This window comes from Chroicocephalus ridibundus, chromosome Z (assembly GCF_963924245.1).
Source record: "Chroicocephalus ridibundus chromosome Z, bChrRid1.1, whole genome shotgun sequence".
Taxonomy (NCBI): domain Eukaryota; kingdom Metazoa; phylum Chordata; class Aves; order Charadriiformes; family Laridae; genus Chroicocephalus; species Chroicocephalus ridibundus.
Window position 1 is genome coordinate 47038387 of NC_086316.1, and position 22197 is coordinate 47060583.

At 39.5% G+C, this 22197-nt stretch overlaps 1 protein-coding gene across 2 annotated transcripts in view; it reads right to left on the reverse strand.

Annotated features, from left to right (window-relative positions):
* Positions 1 to 22197, reverse strand: part of RORB (RAR related orphan receptor B) — a 148521-nt gene that overhangs the window by 30046 nt on the left and 96278 nt on the right. The window contains exons 2-4 of one of the 2 annotated variants that reach the window (XM_063320394.1): positions 15726 to 15811; positions 11245 to 11386; positions 7766 to 8167 (exon numbers count right to left, since the gene is read on the reverse strand). In XM_063320394.1, the coding sequence (XP_063176464.1) occupies positions 7766 to 8167; positions 11245 to 11386; positions 15726 to 15811 (630 nt within the window). Of the gene's footprint in view, positions 1 to 7765; positions 8168 to 8252; positions 8290 to 10411; positions 10508 to 11244; positions 11387 to 15725; positions 15812 to 22197 lie in introns of those variants that run through there. The other variant, XM_063320395.1, reaches the window with a different exon arrangement.

A 22197-nucleotide genomic window follows, 5' to 3' on the forward strand; every position in this document is an offset into this window, starting at 1 on the left:
CACTCTAAAGAACTACATTATCATGCTTTAGAAATGTAAGCTATAGATAAGTCTGTTTTTAATATCGTTTACTGCAACTTTTGAATTCATTTGTAAAACAATCTGAAAAGTAAGTAAAACAGAACAAAAGATCACAAAATGTTCCCCATCCTCAATCTCAGTTACAAGATGCCACTGATTATATTAATTTCCTTGCTTAAACCAGCTACTTATGTTGTTCAGATAGTCATAGCCACAGTTAAGACGGGACCTGATTGTCTCGGGTGCTGCAGGAAAACAGTGTCAGCAGAAAATTTTTGTTACTTGAAAACACGCATCATATGCCGCAAGTAATTAAACTTTACATCTCTGTGAGCAGAACTCTTGATTGTATTCCCACTTGCAACACTTACCCCCACATTAAACCTAAAGGACGATATTTAAAATGGCATTTTTTGCATCATCTATAGTGGAGTCTGAATGGGGTGGCCAATGACCGTCACTGGTAAAATTATTGTAACATTACTAGTAGGCCTGCATTTGACATACGAATTGACTTAACTGAAAGAGAAGTCAAATTGCTATCAGAAATAGCCAAAAAGCTTTATAATTTGCAGGAAAACACAGTCTGAGGTATACTTTTAGGCCATCTACTGCATTTCCAAATAGCTTTAGATTAATTGCTTTACTGTATAAATTTGAACTAGAGTTAATAAAAAGGCAGATTGCACCGTGCTTACTGAACTGCTACAATTTCTGTTAAGTGTAGTCCAGCTGGACTGCCAGAACTAACATGTGACTGATACGAAGTCCACTGCAGTTACTGTGAGTTAGTGGATGCCCCGTGATTTGAAAATCACAGGGTGAAAAAACTAGTGCTTAAATATAGTACCTTCTAGAAAACAGCCTTTATTTTCTAAATCTACATGAAGACTAAGAACACAAACTCTGCCCTCCCTAATTCTTCTTAAATCAGTAAGTGCTAAAATACGCACTTAGTAAAGCATAATAACGTAATCAGTTATTTTTGAACATTTGGATCATTTAAACTACTGGGTTGGGCAACATAAACTCATTAAAGCCTTGATGTAAATCTGTAATTATGCTGGGTTTGGTCTAAATTTACAAATAAAGAGAGATTACTAATTTGGAGGTGGGAAAAGATGGAACTAGAAAATTTTACAAACTTTCAAAAATATTACATTTTTAACAACATTTCTGCCAAATTATTTTTTTTATTTTATTGGTTAAATTTATTTGTAAATATATGCTTAAAAAAATTCAAAATCTACAATTATAGAAAAACACCCTTCACTCCAGCATCAGTTCAGCTAGAATGCTTCAGCATCATAATGCTATAATTTATTCCTCCGCTTGTCTGTCCATTTTTTATGAAGTTGAAGCAGATTTTTTCATAACTGTGCAATGCTGTCAAATCAGTTTTAAATCTTGCCATTCTCTGTTCTCACCTTGAGTGTATGAAAAATGGGAAAAAAATTAATTACTTAAAAAAATAGCAGAAGAAGTTCTAAGTTTTGTCACATGAACTGAAATGAGTACAGAACTGAAATCTTAATTTATTCTGATTGTCACCTTTAAACAGGTAATGACGGTAAGATATAGTGCCCTAGGGGTATCTCTGCAGAAATGCACGTGCTGCACATTTTCAATCGCTCACTAGATGGCAACATTGCTCTGCTGAAAGACAGCTGTAAGGCTGTAGACACCTGCCCTGAAAAATTTGACTATCGCCTTGGTAGGAGGGGTATGGAACTATGGCTTAGAAAAAGGGGTGAAGAAACATCACGCAGAACCACAGTCACAAAAACATAATTTCTGCTTCATTGTGTCACGGGTGGTGGCCTTGTAAAGTGAACTTCAACATAGACATTAATGTCACGTTAAGTATGCATTTTAGAATTCATTGCATTTTGAGTGCGATGGTCCCTACAATGTCCCTTCAAATAACATCTAACCGGACAATACATGTTCAGTAAGCTGACCATTAACACTTGATTTGGCACAGGGAACGAATCCTGGAGATATAGAGAAGGGAGTTAAAGAATAATAATAAAAAATGCTTATCACACTGGAGAAGCGCTTTTGCAACCTTCAACAACAAGGCATAGCATAATTTTTAAGACATTGGTCTCATGCTGGTCTATATATTGCATATGCAACATACAGTGCTGTGGACATCCATAGCATAGTATAGGCATAGAGGAATAAACGAAATTCTTCTAAAGTTAATGGGAAGATTTCTACTGAAAGGATAAAGGACTGGCTTTCAAATATATCCTCATCAGAGCAGTTTGGAATGTTTCCAGGTGAAGATCTCCTCTCAGGGTGGCATAATGAATGAACTAAATGCTAAGCTCCTGCTTGTATGGTATTGCAGCAATGGAAATTTAATAACTTTACAGTATACAAAGTTGTTCACTATAGGTACTGGGATGAACGTATGAAGCCAGCTAAATTAAGGCTTACATAAACACAGGGTGTCATTTGCAGTTACCAAGGGGGCTTTTCTTTTACATACCCATCCTTAAAGAGCCAGTCTTTAAAATATTTTGAAGGTTTTACTTTACTGTCATTTTCCAGTCAATGGGTCAGGGTCAGAAGAGCTGTGCATTACGGTGAATTTGTCAAGCCGGGCAGGTGGTACCTTCTCCAATTCTCACCACGTAGCTGCCCTAGTGAGCTATTGCCCACCTTCAGATACACACAGCAGAGCAGGGTCAGAGGGGCCGGGGAAAGCGAAGATCAAGCCCGAGCCTACCAACCTTATGTACTATTTGACTTTAATTTTGGTAGAAATATAAGTTCTCCTAGTCATTGGGTACCTTCAAATAGTGCTGATGTTGAAGAAATGCCATGTAAGTATCTGTAAACAACACTTTTTTCTGTAATTATAGAGGCTGGGCTATGTGACCTTCTGTATGCTCTAGTGGTGTCTTATTGACTACCTAAATACACACAGCTATAGGGCACTCTTCAATTTGACCTGGAGTGAACCCTTAACCAATCTGTTTACTCCACAGCCGTGTTCGCTAATAATTTTTTCTCATCTTTAAGAAATCATAGGCTGGTACTCTCAACTGCAGTCAAGGCAGGGAAACTTTTCCATTAACTTTTGCAGACCAAGATCTGAGCCACATATTTTGTGAGGAAAATGCAATGCTCATCTCAGTGACAGATAATATTATGCACATATATTTAAACAAGATGGTCTTTAATTTGACCGAGTCTAAAAATAAGCCTTTAATACGTGCTAATTTAAAATCACACCTGGGAGCAAGCTTTGCTGTCCCTCCATGGGGCTACCAGGCTCAGAAAACAGAGCTCCCTTCTCCCTTTAGGATTTCCCATGCACCAGCTGACTTCTGTGACTCTCTCTGCAAGGAGAAAGCTATCCTGCAAATGACAAAATTCTCTTTTTTGACACGATGAGCAGATTTCACCCTTCGGTTTGAGCACCCACCACAGCATCAGGAGTTTCTGCCTTCCCAGATATGCAGGTGAACAGGACCATGTCGCAGGGTCCCTGGCAGCATGCACCCTCAGACCATGGTTTTCTCCTGGGCTGGTGGCATCGCTGACTATCAGGACACACCTGGGTCATGCCATCTGTGGGCAGCAGGACAGGCAGAGAAAGAGCCTGCCCACCTCATCTGGTCACTGCATCTGACCTACTTTGTTCTCTGCCCACCCTGCTACAAATCCAGATCAAGTCTCCAATACGATGCCTTAGTTAAGGATGAAAATACCTCCCTTAAAAGAAAAAGGAGCTGGCCTGGAAACGCAGCTGATGCCAAGCTGAGGCTCTGCTCCTGTGTGCTTATTTACGAGCTCTGGACTGATTTCTTTATGCTTTGAATGGAATACTGACAGAGGCTAAGCCTAAAACACAGTTCTGCCTAATAGGGAGTTACCTGATTTTATCCAACTTTTCCACATTTTAAGCTCTGGCAATTACATGAGAAATTTGTGTCTGTATCTGAAACTGCTCTTTCTTATACTTAGTCCTCTCTTCTATAACCTATCCTGCTTCTCATAGTGATCAGATAATGTGCAGTTGTACCCTGGACTAGTCAACTCATTTAGAGGAATATACTAATACTAAATAAGTGTGAAGGAGTGCTATATAACTTTAATTTGGCAGCACCTCTTTCTCCTACACTTATTTCCTGGCCCAGTATTTAGAGATACTAGTAAGCGTGAAATGCAGGATAAGTTATATTTTGCTTGCTGTGCCATTCTAATACAATGTGTTGAAACATTCGCTGTGTAAAAATTTCGAATTTCAAAACTGTTAAGTTGAACAATTGCCATTTCCACTACAAAGCCTACTGTAGATGAAGGTATGTTCAGGAAAAAGAGCACTTTCACATTCAAATTAAAGCATAGAACTGTTAAAGATCAAAGTAGGCCTGACCATTTTGATTCCCTTTTGTTGGAATTATAAAATTAACATGTGAAGAAAAGAATGTAAATGAGGTGTAAACTATGTCATAGGGTATCCTAGAAAATATTATTTTTGTAACAGTATCAGACTGACGGGGAAATGAAGACTACTTGCATGGATTTTTCAGAGAACCTTCCTGATGGACAGCAAGAAAAAGTAAATACTAAAGCCATTTATGCAACTGCAGCATGTTGTTTTGTCAGGTGCAGCAGGGACCATTGTTAGAACTTGTTTTACAAGCATTTAACATTTTCGTTAATAATCTGAAAGAGAGTGTTCACAGCACACCAATTAAATGAAGAGATAATTCTAAATTGAAAGAAGTCACAAAACATCAATGAGGACTGAGACATAATGTAACAGGGTTGAAAAGGTCAGGAAAATAAGGAAAGGGAAAATGAGATTCAAACTTGGAAATGCGCGGTCAGAGGTATCTTAATAAAAACTGCCCTATACAGGAGAGAAGTGAGCGAGAAACAAGAGAAGCAATAACACTGAAGGAATAAGTGAACTGGGTATTGGTTAGCATGCGATGCAGAAGCAGCAAAGACTGCTTTGATTATGGGCTGCTTGTGAATAAGTCTGTCTCTTGAAGAGCTTACAGCAACTTTTAGGACCTCAAGGATGGAAGTAGTCTTACGCATCCATTTATGAGGAAAAAATTAAGAGGCTTGGACTCAAGACCAGGCAAGGGGCAAGTGAGGCTGTGCTTAAAAATTACATGTATTTGAAGAATATAAAGAAGGAAACTAAGGCTGGAAATTTGAATCTGGTAGAAAGTCTTCAGTGAGGAAAATAACTAACATGATCTGGGATACCTAAAGCAACGTTTCAGTATACCACTAGACGAGGTGGTATAAAGGAATTTCTACCAGGTGTGAGGATCAATGCAGTATAGCAGCATATCTCCTACATATTCTTTGTGATTTCATCTAACAGTTAAGGCAGTGACTTCCATTTAAAATGAGTTGAGCTTATTCCTAAATCTCACTGCGGTGAGTAAGATACAATGCTGCAGTGAAATTTAAGCACACTGTAATATGAAATCAACGCATCCCAGTGCTTAAGAGTTTTCTTGCTTTGACTGGAAGCCTGCAGCTTTACAGATGGTTCAACAATCCACTGCAGCATTAAGAGGCATTTTCTGTTTGTTTTTAAACACTGAAAATATCATTCGCCTGTATGCTAATCCCAATATTTTATGGTACATCTCTTCCATTTTTTCAATTGTGTCAGCTGATCCGTTATACTACATTATTTCTCACTAACACCCTTACCTCTCTGCTATAGGTGCCAAAAATTACATGCAGCAGTAGTTGGGTAAAATCCTAGCAATTTAGGAGCCTCAGTTTCAATTTCAAAAGGAAGAGAGGAAAATCCCAGCATCTGCATTTTGCTGTCAGCTCAGAAACAGGCCCTGTGCTATGTTCTGCTCCCTGTGCTCTGGGGTTTTCCCCACTCTGTGTTCTCCAGAAGGAGAACCCTGGCCAGATGACTCAGAGGGTGAAAGACTGGGAAGTCTGGGGTGGCTTCAGAGATGGCTGGTTTAGGGCTGGGGGAGCAAAAACATGCATGAAAATTTAACAATGATGCATTATTTCTAAGCGATCCTGCAAGAGATAAAAGTTACAGGATTCTCTAGACATCCATGAGTCAAAAGATGTAGTAGGATCCTTTAGCCAATGAGGACCATGGCCATATTCCTGCTTTGGGCTCACTTTTGTAACTGAGCATAAACCCTAATTCATGGACTATCAGAATTGTCATATTTCTGGTACGTCCTCTGAGTATATATTCTCTGGGAACTTTTTCGTTTGGTACAGGGTGCAGCAGGGAAACAGCTCTTATGACTGTTTAAATTCTCTCTCAGCTGTTTTGGAGTTCTGCGAACCACTGTTGCAGGACTGAGGTTTGCACAAGCCACATGCGAGCAATATTCACACAGCCGCAAGAAGCTGAGAGGGAAGCTGGAGCAGATGTTCCTCACTAATCCTCTGTATTGCTGTGCTGTGGGTGTAGGACTTAAACAGAGTGGCAGAAAAGCATAACTGTCTACTGAGCAATTCACAACTAAAGCACACAATTTGTTACACAGCTTCCTGCACGTGACCATCCATGGGTAGAAAGCATGCTACCGATTCTAGATGGACCTTCGTTTTTTATCAGACAGTAACTACTACACACATTCTTTCTGCAACATGTATTGAGAGGATGCCACCTCTCCAGGGCCCTCAGTAGGTCTGAGCACACACATACATTTACACATCGCAGCGTACATCCATGAGGCAGCAAGGCCAGGCGAGAACTATAGAGGGTTTTTATGATGTGACAATTAATTAATTTGTTACGGGTGCTCTTGAATACCATCTTTCTTCCCCCCCTTTCTTTCTTTTTAATTAAATTCCATTAACGAAGTGTTACCCTTTGATTATATTCTCAACCACAACTGACTCAGCATACTTCACTTGTTGAGGTGGGAAGTACCTAATTAGGATGCCAATCTTCTTTCATGTTATTTCTTTATAATAGAAGTAGTACTTCCAGTTGTGTTGGAGTGGTATGACTAGAGGCATGAGAGGAACAGAAATCGTCCTTAGAGAAGAATCACCATTAGCCATTGCCTTTCAAACCGTCTCATCTCACAGAGAGGTCTCTTTGCTACTTTTCAAAGAAGAAATCAAGGGGCAGGTTGTCTAAGACATTCAAGCAGAGGAGCAGGGGTATCCATGCAACTACATTCAGAGTTTGTGAAACTCACGAATTCAGTGAATTTGCTCTGCATGTACATCTACGAACGAGAAGTAGCAAGCTGGTGCTTTTTGACAACAAATACCCTAGAATTAGCTGCCATGGGAATTCTGGGTGTTGACAAGAATACGGATGGCTGGCTGAAGAGATCATTTAACCCTGCTAGTAATGAGCTCATTTGAAATAAGCTCCCTGCTACTAATTATCACTTGGTTCTGATTGATTCATCACCTGCTTTTGTGCTCCTATTTCATAAACAAAACATGAAATGCTGAGTTTAAGAAACTGCATAATTTGCAGATTTTGGTAAAAACAGAACTGCCTCAATACTGTGTCAATTACCACCAGACTGATTTTCTTTCCTCTACTCTGTGCATGTGCGTGCACGTATGCACACATGTGAACATGTAATTGCTGTGTGTCTGTGTATGGAATGCCTATACAATACTTTAATAAAGACAGTATTGCAATCTAGCTTTTATATATATATATATACACACACATTTTTATATCTATATATATATATACACACGCACAAACACGGTACACTAGAGGAATTAGAATTTTCCTTACCTATTTCGGTCATGGATATCCCCGGAGCTAATTGCCCATTGTTGAAGGAGCTATAGGTAAACAAGTTTGGTACAGAGGTGAGGTCATAGATAGGTTCCTGCTTTATCTGTTTGATTCCAGTCATGTCTAACCCAGACTGGTCTGGGGAAGGCTGGGCAGAATCCACATTATAATAACCCTCAGACTTTGGCAGGTCGATGACGTGCCCATTGGAGTAGGTGCTGCCAGTTTCGTTATTCAGGTTGCTCAAGCCGTTGCTGATGCTGTTGCTGTAAACCCTGGCGAGGGCTTCTGCCTCACCGCTCTGCTGCTGCCGTTGTTCCTGCAGTCGCTGCTGGTGCTTCTGCACTTCAGCGTACAAGCTGTCCCTCTGCTTTTTGGACATTCTTCCAAACTTCACAGCTGAAAAGCAAAGCACAATGCGAACCATTGTAGTCTTTCATTTTTTCTTGATTCCCCTCAACCCCACCACTCTTTTGATATTTACTTTCAGCGTTACTTTTGCTGTGGAAACTTTTCTTTTTCTGTGGAAACAAGAGAGGATTTGAAGCTTTACACCATATGCATCTTGCAAAGGACAAAGTACTGTGTGCTTGGATTTACAAGGTGACGACAATGATTCCTATTTGACAGGAGTGCCTCAGTCAAGCAACTCACTTCCCACTGTGCATGTTAAAACGACCATGCATCCTTTTATATCTCTATGTTCACTGAACAACAACCCAGAGCTGTATGAAATGTACAGTCTGTAGATTCATATCCCATGTGATTTACCAACTTTCCACAAACCTTTAAACAGTGCACTAACACGATTAGTACTCTGGATGAAAACAAGCCCTAAAGCCTTATTATCACATCCTTTCAATGGGGTGTTATCTTCACACTTTAAAAAAAATAATAAATCTTACAGGTTAGAGTTAGAACCTAGAGGAAAATAACAGATTTGAAGGTAAACAGCACAAGTGAATGTCATATTTTCCACAGAGGAAAGTCTCAGGGATTTACACAATCAATTTACATAATCTCCATGCACAAATCCATGCATTCCTTCTGACAAGAAAGGGAGGAAAACATCACAGTGCAAAACACCCTCCCCAGGAACAGGGTTCATTGCACTGAGATTGAAATTTCCAAAAATGACAGGCTGATTGCTGTGGAACTAGGAGTAAATCCACGGCCTGCATATACAGTGGGTCATAGATGATTATCTTCCTGCCCCCACCGCCCCCCTGCCCCCCTCCCCGCCCCCCCATCTCTCTATAAATTCTGGCTTTTTAGAACTTGGGATCTCAGAGCACAGGTAGTTGTTAATTGTGCTCTACAACAAATAAGGGGTACATCCAGCAGAATTTATCAGAGCACAGGTAAGAGGATGGTGCTCTGAAAATATTAATTTGTATGTATTGTGAGGTATATTTTCCAATACTGAGTATTTCCAGTCCATCTGTAATTGCAATCAATTCAGAATCATCACATATATAAGCACAGATGGGCCTGGCTCTCATATTTGCTACCTCATGCTTTAGCTATAGCCCTCGAGAAGAGTCTGAGCCTATACGTGTGGATGAATGTGAAAATCTTCAGTCAAGAAAAAGAACAGAAAAGGAAGAGTGCAATATGAAAAGGCAGTGCCAGAACATCAAGGAGATGGCAGCCTCTTCAATTTATTTGCACTTTTTTTACACTGAGAGTTTTTTCTTTTTTTTCTTGTTGCCAACCTCGGCTTCCTTGCAGCCCTTCACACAGGCTGCGAGCTACCTCACACGAACACAGCCTGCCCCTGGAATCAGTGCACTGCACACCCTTACAGACAGTGTACAATGACTGTATTTTGAAAAATACAACTGTGTATTTTCTTCAAATTTAGGGCCTTAGTAATAAAAACAAACACCCACTGTTTATTCTCATTATATATTCATTAATTGGATTCTCCAGCTGCTGTCAATTAGCATCCTGCCTCTGCATGATAAAAATGAATCTGTTACATGGCTGAGAGGTAAAAAGCACATTCAATTTCTCTGTTAAAAAAAATCCATACAGGCTATTTTAAACTTGCAAGAGCTCTTAATATCATTAAGTATAAACACCCTTACATAAACAATGAGAGAAGGGAGCGATGCTGTCAGAAGAATCACTCCCTTTGTCTGTACGCACTGGTCCCTGAATTATAGGTTGGGAAGACAGTGCTGTCAGTCACATTAAAATGCCCCTGTGATACCTCAAATCATTGGAAGGTATTACTTTTAGGAGGAAAGCACGTGCTGTTAAATTACTGAAACGTTACAACTTTAATCTCCTCTGGGAAAAATCAGGAGCTAAGGCATCAAGTAAGCTGCATGCTAGGACCAAAAAGAGTTCACAGATTAAAGGCTGGGCTGCAAGGCCCCTCCCAGACTGGTGAGACTGGTGTGCAAGTTGTTTCAGCGAGGCGTGAGACACTCTGAGGGCAGAAAAGACCTTTTGCAGTCCAAATCTAAAGCAAGTTTATAATCTGCAGACTATCTAAAGAAATAGCTCTTTAAATCAATGACTGTTAATTTCAAATGACACATTTTGTGTAAACTTTCTAAGACAGAAAACTGCTGCCCGGCCAGACAATCGAAATTAATACATTCTGCCTTCAAAAATACAACATTTTCTTCTCACGCTTCCTGGCCATTTAAAATGTGTTTGTGAGCTGGAAACCCGTGTATGAGCCGTGGTGGCTGGGGCAGGTCGGTTGCGGGCAGCCTTGCCCAAGCCTCCCACTGCCGGCAGCTCTGGTGTGGTGCACATCCTCAGCCTGCCCAGCATGGCTCGTCACACCACAGCTTGGAAGGTGGACCAGAGCTCTGCAAAGACCAAAGGATCCTGCTGTCAGATACACGGTGAAGCTTTGCTCTGTTGTAGTGTCCGTTTTCAGTGCTAAACTATGAAATGTTTCTTCTATAGACCCAGACAGGGACAGGGGGCAATGTACAGGTAAAATAAATGGGATTTTAGCAATGCAAAATATTTGATCAAGTGCTCTGAATAAAACAAACAGAAAGCCCTAATGCTATCAAGGCGTAAATTTCTTAGCTGCCTATTTACTGTTACAGACCTTTAGAGAACTCAAGAAAAGGGATGCTTTCACGCATCAATTTGTAATGTTAAGATAAACATTAATGTTTAATACAAGAGATTATCTAAACTGGAATATAAGTCCACCTCTCCAGAGGTGCCTTTTTTGTGCTTTTGATCAGAACAACACATTTAGCTTCTGACTCGTTTTGTTCCAAACTGCTACTGCTCTCCATTTTGTGATTTCCCCACCCTCCCTATGAAAATAGCCTCCTTTGTTAACTGAATGGCAAAGATCTGTGTCTCAGTGCGTGCATTACAAAGCAAGGGGCTTCTCTTCTCTCTTTTTTCCAGAAATCTACAGGGAGTTTAAGTAAGTCAGCAGTGAAGAGGAGTTTCAAAGGGTTTAGGCGTGAAGCAGGAATCTGACTCCTTACCATCTCGAGACATTCCCAGGGCAAGACATTTCTGCAGTCGGCAGTGTTGGCAACGATTTCTGTTGGTTCTGTCAATTAAACAGTTTCTCTGCCTTGGGCAGGAGTAGGAGGCATTGTTCTGCTGACTCCTCCGAAAGAATCCCTAGGGGCAAGAGAGCAAGAGAGACAGAGTATTACCATGTGCACGTATGTGTGCACACGCATGCACACGAACAGAGAACCATGTAAACGACTATAATAAATCTCTTATTTAGTGCAATGCTACTTATGCTATGGCTTTGCATATGTGTTGGCCTTGTATAGTGAAATTAAAGAACATTTACTTATAATAAGGAGAATTGTGCTTTATTCTGTAAAGAATGTAATTCTGCTTCATTAAAACGCAAACAATGATGTTACAGAATGCATTCTTATTGTGCAATTATGACCATCTATCATCTAATGCTGGCTCCTAATAGAGGGAAAGCTTGTTGGCATGTGTAAATAGATGACTTAAAGTGCTTGTTCTGACTATTTTCTTCCTTCAGTGAAAGGGATTGGTAATAACCGGCACTGGCTATGAGTAGCATTAGAAGCTGAAGGCTGCTGTTCAATTTAACCTGGCAAATCTTGATCTGATCTGGAGGGACCGTACACTTCAGGAGTCAAAAGTAATTCAAATTCAAGCATCACAAAAGCACTAGGATTTAATGACTGTATCAAGTAAAGCCAGTACACAAAGGAGAAAGCAACACCTTTAGACATTGCCATGAGAAAGTGAAGACATTTTCCATTTCAATGGAATATAACATCCATTTTATCTATGTAAAAATTTGTAGTTATTCTATCTCCTGGAAGATTTTTCTGGCCAGCTGTGGGCTATTTGGCTAAGGATCAGAGGCCTAGGAGAGTATTTTTACGAGCTCCCAGCTGCTATGAATGACACCGAGAGGTACCATTATGGTAGAAGTGACGTGAAATGGCAGAGGTCACAAGAGGAATGAAACCAAGGGATGAGGATTAGAGAAAGAGGGAGGGAGAGGGCATTTTATGATATTCCTGTGTTTCCTATAAAATAAAGGACAGGAGGAACAGCAAGTCCAGAGAGAGAGAAACAAAGAAGAGAAGTTCCTTGGCCACTTTGTCACCTTTAGATGCAGTAGCTGCAGGGTTGTGTGGTGGGAGAGCTGAAGGATAGCCTAGCCACTGCAGGAAGCCACAAGGAGAAAAAGGGCAGAAAGCATCATTACTGCAGTTACACTAGTCACCAGAAGCGATGCCAAAGTAGAGCCAGAAAGCAATAGCTAACTTCATTTGTCAGGCAAAACCAGTCTTACCTCCTCACAGGCTGACAGACAGCAATACCGAGCAAAGGAAATCACGGCAGCCATTCGTGTCAGGGGAAAGAGAGTGGGGAGGCAACAAGGTGACAGCATCACAGGGCTCAATTTGCTCCCTACAGGTAGTGCCTGAATTCTCGCTCAAGTCCCGGTGAACTCAATACGGATGGTGTGGTGTGTCAGTAACAACAGGTGACAGACATGGTGTCCCACCAAGGACACCAGCAGCACTAGTAACTGAGGTTGAGCACAAACAAACTCACTTCATCTGGCCCATGCTGGTTTTATCAGTCACTATAGCATATCTAACAACTAAATTAAGTTTTATGATTTGCACTTTTGAGAACAGGGATGTCCTTTAAGACAACTCTTAGAAAAAATCTGGTGGGGACTTATCTGATGCTGCCTGAGCAAAACTTCCCTGAAACTGCAGAGGCGAGTTTAATTTGAGGCTAAATGGATGCTAATTGCAGATATTTCTACTTTATTTCCTGAACTCTACAGACAATTTTGGTTTTGACATGCAAGAATTTTCTGGTTTAAAGGTTTAGATTTTAACAGCTCCTATATGGATACGGCTTTGAGAGAAGAAATGAAATAAATAACATTAAAAAAAATATCAAGCATTGACTGTGCCTCCTGAGTGCTGTTTTTTCCCATCATGGTTGATCTCATCTCAGAAGAATTTGTTTGTTTCTGCTTTGCCCCTCTTAGGAAAAAATCAAGGGTTTCATAATAAAATTAATCTACAGCAGGTAATTTATTTTTCTGAGGTGACTTTTGTACTCTCTTCCTCCTGCGTAAGATCTAAATGTTGTCTTACAAAGTACAGACAATCCTTTCATTTCATTTTTTAGGGGATCTTTATATAATATTGGCTACATTTACTAAGAATAATTCCGTTTGGGGGAAGGAGCATGCAGTTCATTACTGAGAAGCTATGGACTTAAAGACAGGTTTCCCGATATTCCCAAGACTGAGAACAAGTCTTCCTGCATCTTGAACAAGTCACTTTGTCCATCACTGACAGTCAATCTGAGAAGGAAAATGGTAATGCGAACTACTCTCTAAATCATGACAAAAGAGTGGTAGCAAATATTTTGCTCTGGGGGTATGCAGGAGAGATGATAAAAGGCTTCTCAGCAAAAGAAGGAGCCATGGAGACAGATGGGATGGACACCTGTCATCAGGTTCACCCTTGCAGTGACGATAGTGGCAGAGCCACCATTTTCTTCGATGGGTCCAGCAGGTTATTCAGCATACGCACCCAAAACAGCAGGAATATTCATGATGCCCCTTAATCACTTATAATATGCCTTTGCGGCGGCACAGCTAATGTAGGGACACAGCGTTAAAGGATTTCCTGTCCCTTGAAGTCTGTAGCACCACCACGGGCAGTACAATCCTCGGATGCTGTGTCCTGAAACACTGCGGCTGTCTGGTGCCTGGCGCAATGTGTGTGCGTGCTTGTGGGGCGGTTCTCACCTTTTTCTTCCACACATGGTCTCTCCCTCTTAATTAATTCAGATTTCTAACACATTCAGAAAAAAGGAGCCAGAAATGGCCAGTTATTAGTATGCAGGCTGAGCAAATAGTTATTTAATTGCTGGGCAATGAAGAGCAGAGCTGCCTGAGACAGCGCTTACCTTAAAAGAGAGCTCTGACAGACTGAGATGCCTCCCATTGGACCCCATGTGAAAACTGACATCTTTTTTCACAACAGGCTCACAAAATAAGATTAGACTAATTGATCTGATACTGCGAAACTGGCACGAAAACAATAGGGTTAAAACTGTCGTAAGTGGAAGAGAAGCTCTTTATCTCAATAAGCAGTCTGCACACAGAGCTGAGGGGTATCATCTCCTCTTGAGGCACACACAAGGGCCAGCATTAACCCTAATCACTTCTACAGGAGACTCTACCCCTAATTGCTCTGTGGGCACTGAGTACCAAGACAAGACACTGTTTTTATGCTTAAAGCATTTTTCTCCTGTAGCTTTTGTGACGATTTTGAAGTATCATATCAATTAGTCTAATCCTGTTTCATGTGATCGTCATAAGAAGATGCTTATTTCTAGTCCGTGACACACTGTGGGTTGTTCTGTTTACAATTGTTAACATTTCTGAAAGAAATCTCATCTTTGACAATAGGTCAAAATTGACAACAGTTGCTTCTCAATTTGTTGGCATTAAAACCATTCTTTTTGGGAATGGGTGCACCCACATTTTCAGATTTTTCAGATGTTCTAAAATTTTGTAAAACATTAAGTAAATGCAGACTTGCCATTTCACTCTACAAATATGCACTCACTTTTAAATCTACCAGTTGGTGTGTTTCCACATAGAAGAAATCAGAGATGCTGCCTCTCCATCCTTGCAATTTCACATTTACAGTCAAAGCCAGAATACCAACATGTAGTAAGAAATTCTGGTTTTTCATAAGTAATGATATAATTTTTTAGATAATAAAATCACAGACTATTTTTGAAGTTGAAAACTGAAGCCCTTCTTCCCTTGGCTTGCAGTCTTATTTGCTCATTTGTGTTACTTGAAATAATGCCTGGGATAATATGTTAATAAGAAAAGCCGCATGAAAAAGTTTTTTGCCCTTTTTTTTCTTTTAACCTCCGATTTCCAGCAATTGCCCTGTACTGGAGCCCACAAGGAAGAAGTCAAAGGATCCTTTTACACTACTCATGATGTAAGGCATTTTTTTCTTTTCAAGATTACAATTGGGCCAGCAGAGAATACATGCGGGATAACATAGGACCAAACTGACACCTGTAAGCTTTTAAGATGTTGAACTGAGATACTGCACCAACTTTTAATGCTACATGGATTGTATAGGAAACAAGATAAAAAAATCCATCTCTCAAGCTGATTTAAGGTAGAACAGGTGTGACTTACAGTTGCCAGCTTCTGTATCAGCACTTATACCGCTTCAGATGCAATTAATTCATGTTTCAAACAAGGATGTAACTATAAAGACTATTTGATGAAAAGGAAAGCTAGTAAAATTAGGCATGAAACACATCTATATCAGCAGCAGGCGTTACAGCCTTTGGCACCACTTGCTTGAAAGCATGTAAGAGTGTATTATTGTACACAGATGCCTGAGGTTAATGCAGATGCTGATGACTATGCTGTATTAAAATCTCATACCTTGCAGCCTTCACATGTGATGACTCCGTAGTGTATTCCAGAGGACTTATCACCACAAATTTTGCATGGTATCACTTCAATTTGCGCTGAAAAGGAAAACAAGACAAATATTTTGAGTACATAACTCTATTTAAATTATTTCTTTCTGGACAGCAGATACCCTGTTCACCCCCCCCCGACAACATACAACTGCTTTGTATTGTACTGTGTATTTCTGAATGCTTTGATTTGGTGAATTTTAATTGCTTCACATTATGTAGTTTCTACCATATCCCACAAAACTCTGCAACAACTTAAGCTATCTCATGATTAGCAAGTTTTTCCTCATATTCTCCTTTTTTGGTTTTACTTGTAAATTTCATCATCATTGCTGATGGCAGTCATTAAGGGTCCTAAATAATTATCTAGATTGTTCTTGCTTAGACATTTCAAATATTCACGACTTTTTGTTTCGCTGAGGTAGAATTACATGGTATATTTTGATGCATTTTTCAAAGCAGTAGAAGTGATGAAGTTTTCACATCCTTCAGATTATGCTTTCAAACACAAAAAGATATCAATCCCACTGGCAGAGATAGGCTTGCAAATGATTGCTTAACCTCTCCTTCTCTTCAAACTGTTTGTTTTAGCACCAGGTCACAGACATGCAAGGCCCACAGACTGAGTTTAAGTAGCCAGTGGCTGTGTGCTGGAGAGGCAGGTATCTGAAAATGTTTGAATAAGGATAAGCTTCAGATCCTTTTATAAATATAACGGTGATTTAATTCAGAGAAGGAACACATATTTCACTATCTTCCACATATATTTTTGCTAACATAGCTGTTTGCTTCCCTCAACTACTTTGAATCCTGTGCGTGTTTCCTTTGACAGTGCTGTAGGAGCGCATTCTCTGAAACGTAAGGAAGGATTGTGCCTTTATTCTAGTCAGATGTGTTGAGAAGAAATGGAAAACCTATTTTATTTCCCTTTCTTTGTTTTTTCAATGTGGGATGCATGCCTCCTTGCAATTCTCCTGCCTCTTGGAAGTAGCATCATACTTGGTAAGGATCAGTACTACTGGTAGATGTCCTTCCTCCGTGCCCAGGGCAACAATAGCAGCAGATCTCTGCAAGACAAGTCACTCCTCAAATCCTTGGGTAGCAAGGCTGAGAGCTTGTGTAGTAAGGCTACCCTGAGCCCAAGGATTGCTAACTGTTAATATTTTAACTGGACACATCCAACCCCAAAATGGATTGGAAGACAGGGAAACAGGATTATTGTCCAGATGCTCATCTTAAGAGAACCATTCCATTTCACACCTTTGGGCAGTCAAAAAGGCTATAAATGCTGCAAAAAATGTATTTACAAATGACTGCACATTGTAAGCTAAGCACTACACATGCTGGTACAATGGATGCTGTGACAATGTAATGATATAGTCTGGATGTTGCCCCGTTCCTACCTATGGTTATCATTTATCACTCGTAGCAGAAGGCAAGAGTTACCTTCCTACTACCATGTGGTTAAACAACCAAAACTCAGAACCACATCCCACAGGGCCACCACACTTCCCAGTGAAAGGTGCATTGCATCCCCTACTTAGCGTAGAGGCTTACCAAGGTAAACTCCAGAAGGCGAATGCTAGGAGCTCCTCTTCTCTGGAAAGTCAACCATAGCCCAAAGGAACCAAGGAAGAGGGACGTTCATGGATGGCTAAAGAGGTTTTAGTTCCCCACTATGAGCTCAGTTTCCTGAGATGCCGTCTCTGATCAAGCACATTTTTAGGCAAGGCTTAGGCAAGCAAACCAGTTTTTAAACTGCTCCTTATCCAGGATAGCAATTTTTTGTTAATGATCTGGACGGAGACAACACAGAACCAAAATCTTGCCTGTCTTTGTATTTATGAAAGTTCATATCTAGAAATAAAATTTCCTATGCCACCCACAATTTTTGGGTTAGCTTCTGTATCCCATTTTGTTTTCATGAACTGGGTAGTGATAGTTTCTTTCCCTTCTTAAGAAATTATTACTCATTAGCCATCCTGGCATGACAGATGCATAAAAAAGAAGGCAGTTCCTTACAGAAAAGTATCTGCTGTTCCTTGGCAATTTTGCCAGGTTGATCCTGCTCAGAAATTCCTATACTTTATCCCCATTGAGTTAATTAAAACATTTAAACATGCACGTCCAGGTACTGCTATTTGAGAGGCTAGTTTGAGTAATTGCTCACAGGTCTCTGCTTAGAGACATGTGGTGGGAGGAAGGCTCAGCTCTGGGACCACACACTGCTTTATGCTGACAAGCCTCAAAGACATATGTCAATGTTAGAGGCAGGAGAACTACAGTGGGAATGTGAGGAGATCTTCAGGAAAAGACAAGACAAAGGAAGAAAAAAACCACAAAAACAATATGAAGGTACTTTTAATGTGACTTACATATGCAGTTTGTAACTGCAGTAGGAACAGAGACAGAAGAATTGATCCTGTGACACTCATTGCATTTAGTACATTACTCGTTACTGTGAGCAATCAATAATTCCATGCATGACTTGCAATTATGAGCCCTACGTTCATGGTAAATATTTGTGGATCAGGTCACTAAATGCTAAGGCTCTGGGTTTCAATTAATATGAAATAAATACTTTAGACTTGCAACTCATCAGTTAATCCAAGCCTTTATTCACAACTAAGCATTCTATAAATTAATAAATACAGGATGTCTAGGAAGTTGCTACCATGGCTCCTTAGAGAGCTCACAGAAAAGGCAGCATCTTTAGGACACAGAAGGCATTTGAAGAAGTTTGGAAAAGTAGACTCTGCTACTGTCTCCAAGGCATTTCTTTTTGTTCATAAAACAGCAGAACAATTTAAGGATTCGTAACAGAAAACTCGAGTCATTAATTGTACAGGCCAGATGAAAAAGAAGCCACTGTATTCCCAGAAACCTCTTGAATTACTGTAATTAACACCCAGTGTACCAGGTTTCTTTTGCAGATTTAATGATTGTCAGAGGCTACTACACCTTTTTCACACTGTATCTTTGTTCAGCCACCTATAATTTTATGTTGTTTTTCTTCTTCTCTTCTCCTCTTAGATCAACAAACAGTTTAGGGACCTGTATATCCTACCTCTCTTTATAGCTATTATAAAACAAGCAGCTTGCTTCTGAATTCCTTACAAGTATAAAATTCATTGATTCAGTACCTCCTCCTGAATATTGAGGCAAAAAAGGAATGAACTAATAATAGTGGAGTTGCCACAATAATAACTTTCAGCAACACAGGAATAGAACTTTTTTTCTCCCAATGTAGTAAACATGAGGACAGAATAAGAGCAAAACTACTTATGTCCAATTTTAAAGTCCTTCTACTTGCCTTCTTACCCACCAACCTTAATAATGCAATTAAGAATAACGTCTCCTGCCTCTTTTCAAGCAATAACACCCATCTCAACTGTCCATTTGTCCAATTTTTCAACAAGCACATTCAGTTTTCATCCTGTCTTGAGCCATGCCACTCAACAGAATCCTGCAAAACCACCATCACCCTGATGTCTAACAAAAAACCTTTATAGTGTTTGGATACATGCTGCATTGTGATTGCTCCTCATCACCAGCTGTAGCTTCTCTCATCAGTACCACAGGGTTGTCCCATCTCTCTGCAGCATTCATCCCTTATTTTATTCTTAAGTTTAAAGTTCTTTGGGGCTGGGAATTGCCTCTAGTTTTATATGGCACCCTACAAATTAGAATGCCACAATGGAAATTAATTAATTCTACATGACTAGTAATAATAATCCACAGATGCTGGGTTTACCACCTGGAACCTAATTCATTCTCTCAGGAAAACAGGAAGAAGGGTGGAATTCTATTAAGTAAGCAAATACAAAATAATCTCACACATTTGAAATCAACACTTGGATAAAAACAAATACGTACTTAAAACCATCTTCAAACCAAACATTAGCTATTTGCTATTGTCTCAAATGCTGCCCCAAGAGAAATAAAAAAGTAGACAGAACTGCTTTTTTTTGTTTGTTTTTTGGTGTTGGGTTTTTTTTCCCAGCAAAAAATTTACTCACGGGCACAAAATTCATTATCCTAAAAGTAGGGCAATAATCAGGTTTCATGAATTGTTATACTTGTGAAATTAGGAATAAATCTGGAAGGAGATACACAGTTAATTTGCTGTATTCCTCTTGAAACAAAGGTAAGAGTCAACAAGGCAGCTAATGTGTCCGTTGTGTATTTGTGAGGACTGCCACTCACAGGCATATATTGTCGAACAAGAAAAAAGTGAAGCTTATGTTTTATATAATCTCAGTTTAACATCTGAAGAATTTAATTCGGGGGAGACGGGACTATAATCTCCCAGACCTGTAGTTTTGGTTCCAAGGGGAAAAAAAGACTCGAGCTTTCAATATTTAGTTCTTGATCAAAAGAGGATACTAAAGCGTGCTGGGCATGAACTTTGAAGACGTAGTCCGCTCTCTAATTTGTTGATCCAGGAGGGACTGCACTTGGAAACATCAAGGCTAATCAGAGAACCGATAGCAAAAAAAGCAGCTCCTTCACCTTTTAAGAATTCCCATCATCCTTAAGCTGGAGCTCTTTGAAAAATGCTAGCAGATTGGCCCAGCTCACTTTCATGTTTGTATCCCTAAGTGATTTCAAATTAAGTATATTCAGCATTTTTATCTAGTTGCCAACTCTGCTTTTTTTATCGTTACCTCTGTGAGTAAGACAGTTTTTTTTCCCTTGCATGTTACTATCAACAAAACTCTCCCCTATAAATTAGGATGCCAACGAGATCTTGGTATCCCCTTTGCCACTGGATTAAATATTCTGTGGCTTCACAGCAAGACTTCAGGTGCTTTGCATTTGTATTTAATAATCTGAAAATATACAGCTGAGGATACTAGTTATGTTTTCAGCCTGTGTTGTACCTCATGCAGTGAGAGCCACATAGTTAGCAATATCTCAGCAAGCTAATTAATGCCAGCTAATGTTAATTAATGTGTCTGTAGATACATTTGCTGTCAGCCGTACCGCAAATGAGCCATTAGAGTAAGCAGATATGATGGAATTCACCCAGGAAAATAATGTTTTCATAAAATCTTATAATTTTCGCACAGTGATACGCACAACTCTGGCTGTGAGTCTGGACTCTCAACTTTGTTAGAGCTATGAAGACTACCAGGTCCACTCTGCCCAGGGCCCTCTCTGCCTGTGCAGCAAGGCTGATGACTCCCAAATATGCCAGTCCTACAGCTCTTATGCAGAGATGTGCAAATTCCCCAGAAACAGAAGTTCCTTTCTATCTATATGTCTCACTGGGCACACATAGTAGGTTTGATCTGTACATGATCTGTAAAAACTTGTCATGAATTTCAAAGTAAGTGGTAGTCCTGGAAGTTGGCTATTGAGAAATCTGATAGATCTTTGCTTGGAATAGAAGAGGAGTGATAGATTATGGCTAAAAAGACTGTTTTTCCCATAAATCCACATACTTGTCAGGTCTGATTTCTTTCATGGTGTCACAGTCTTAACTGAAGTTTTTTTAGTTTATAGTCAATGTCACTCGGCATGTTTTTTGGTGACACATTTTCTTTTCCCCTTCCTTTTTTTATGATTTTCTGGTGGGAAAAAAAAAAAGCAAAAAAAAGCAAAAGCACTGAATTGTACATCAACACTTCTTACAGATCAACTCTGCCCTTTATTGCATGGCTGTTCTAAAGACTATTGGAAAAGAACCTTTTAAAACCTCAAGTTTTTTGATGAAAAAAAGTCTTTATATAGTTACCCTGTGCATCCTTATTGTGTGCATTTAAAATTTATTTTTTAAAAGAAAAGCTAAGATCAAACCTTAGAAATACGCATGACTGTCTGCAGACTGATGAAAAGTTTCAAAATTACATGCCATATATTAGCCTTTTTGCAGGTTTTGAATACAAAAGAAATATGTTTATATCTGCACTGTAGATATATACTTTGGGAGACTTTTTGTATCTGTTCCATGGCCATAATAGTGTTTACAGATGATTGTCAAATGCTTTGAAATAGATGGAAGTAATACAAGTTCAAATTATTATGGCTGCTCCAGAGTTAAAGGTAATCTTCAAACTGTTTATATTATCTGATCTTTTTGTATGTTATTGTAAAATACTAATTTTGGAACAAATCTGGAATGAATGATCTGCACAGATTACTTGCCTTTACATTCATCAGAAAAGGTGAAAATATATGGAAAAAGATGAGTGCAGTAAACCAACCTTTTCCATCACAATAAGAACAGAAATAAGAAAAGAATGTTTTTGTTCAAATGCCCTTTCTTTCCTTTCCTGAGTGTAGCTACAATGGATCTGGCAGTGTTGTTTAACAATTTATGAATAGTAAAAAGTTGCTATGTTTGTGATGGTCCAAGCATATAGACGAGATGAGATTTTCAGATAGAAGTGATATCTTTCATTAGACCAAGGGATACACTCTTTTAAAAA